Raw genomic sequence first — 1,090 nt, forward strand, 5'->3', positions numbered from 1 at the left:
GTGTTCCTGATGTCCCCCTGTGTTGCTGATGTCCCCTTATGTCCCCTTGTGTTGCTGATGTCCCCTGATGTCCCCCTGTGTTGCAGATGTCCCATGCTGCTGTCAGTGGGCTGTGCAGGGCCATCAAGCTGCAGTGTGAGCTCTACTCCTCCCGGCAGATTGCCATCTGCCTCGACCCCTACTGCGGGCTGGGATTCGTGCTCTGGTGCCTTTGCAGGTAGGACTTTTTCTTTTGGGGTGGTGGAAGGGACAGATGAACTCTGTCTCTCTGGAAATGGTTCCCTCTGGGTGTGATTCCAGACGTGTTGACATGACCAAAGTGACTGGTTTACAGTGGGGGGGGATTTGTCTTTGAACTCACAGCACCACAGTTCCCTTTTCCTGCAGATTATCCCATCTTGATTATGTTTGTTTGTGCCTCCAGAATGTTTCTTTTCCCTTTCTTCCTTGATTACACGTTGCAATAAGGGAGTTTTTGTTCTGTGTGGGGCTGAGCCAGTTCTGTTCCCTCACTGACAATGTTTGTGCACGTTTGTGTGTGTGCACAAATTGTTATTCTTGTACAGTAAGTTGCATTTTTCAAATGCTGTTTGCCTCAGCTGCAGAGTCCCACAGCCTGCTTTTGGTTTAGCAGGAACATAACGTGCTAATACAGTAAATATTAATTTAAAGATAACTACGAGCTGCACAAAGATGTTTTCTTCCTTTATGTTCTTCCCAGCGTGTATTCTGGACACCAGTCAATTTTAATTCCTCCTATGGAGCTGGAATCCAACCTTTTTCTCTGGTTATCTACTGTCAGCCAGTATAAAATAAGGGACACTTTCTGTTCCTATTCAGTCATGGAACTGTGCACAAAGGGACTTGGAAACCAAGTTGAAATGTTAAAGGTAAGAAACGTTTCCTGAGTGATCTGTTGGGTAAATTAATACAAGTTTTGCTGTTGCATGAGTCTCCAGGCCACGGGTGGCTCAGGAAAGAAATCACCAAAGCAGGTTTGCAGCCCCAGGAGAGGAAGGACTGGGAGGGAGCAGGGATGTGTGGAGTGGACACTGGGATGGAGCAGGGATGTGTGGAATGCAGGGAGCAG

At 47.4% G+C, this 1,090-nt stretch overlaps 1 protein-coding gene across 1 annotated transcript in view; it reads left to right on the forward strand.

Moving 5' to 3' along the window:
- The window catches only part of DIP2B (disco interacting protein 2 homolog B), a 58,012-nt gene that overhangs the window by 51,452 nt on the left and 5,470 nt on the right, over positions 1 to 1,090 (forward strand). The window contains exons 30-31 of the mRNA XM_027699061.1: positions 87 to 217; positions 722 to 890. Of these exons, the coding sequence (XP_027554862.1) occupies positions 87 to 217; positions 722 to 890 (300 nt within the window). The remainder of the gene's footprint in view (positions 1 to 86; positions 218 to 721; positions 891 to 1,090) is intronic.

This window comes from Neopelma chrysocephalum, unplaced genomic scaffold (genome assembly GCF_003984885.1).
Source record: "Neopelma chrysocephalum unplaced genomic scaffold, ASM398488v2 Primary Assembly neopelma1_136, whole genome shotgun sequence".
In the NCBI taxonomy this organism is placed as follows: domain Eukaryota; kingdom Metazoa; phylum Chordata; class Aves; order Passeriformes; family Pipridae; genus Neopelma; species Neopelma chrysocephalum.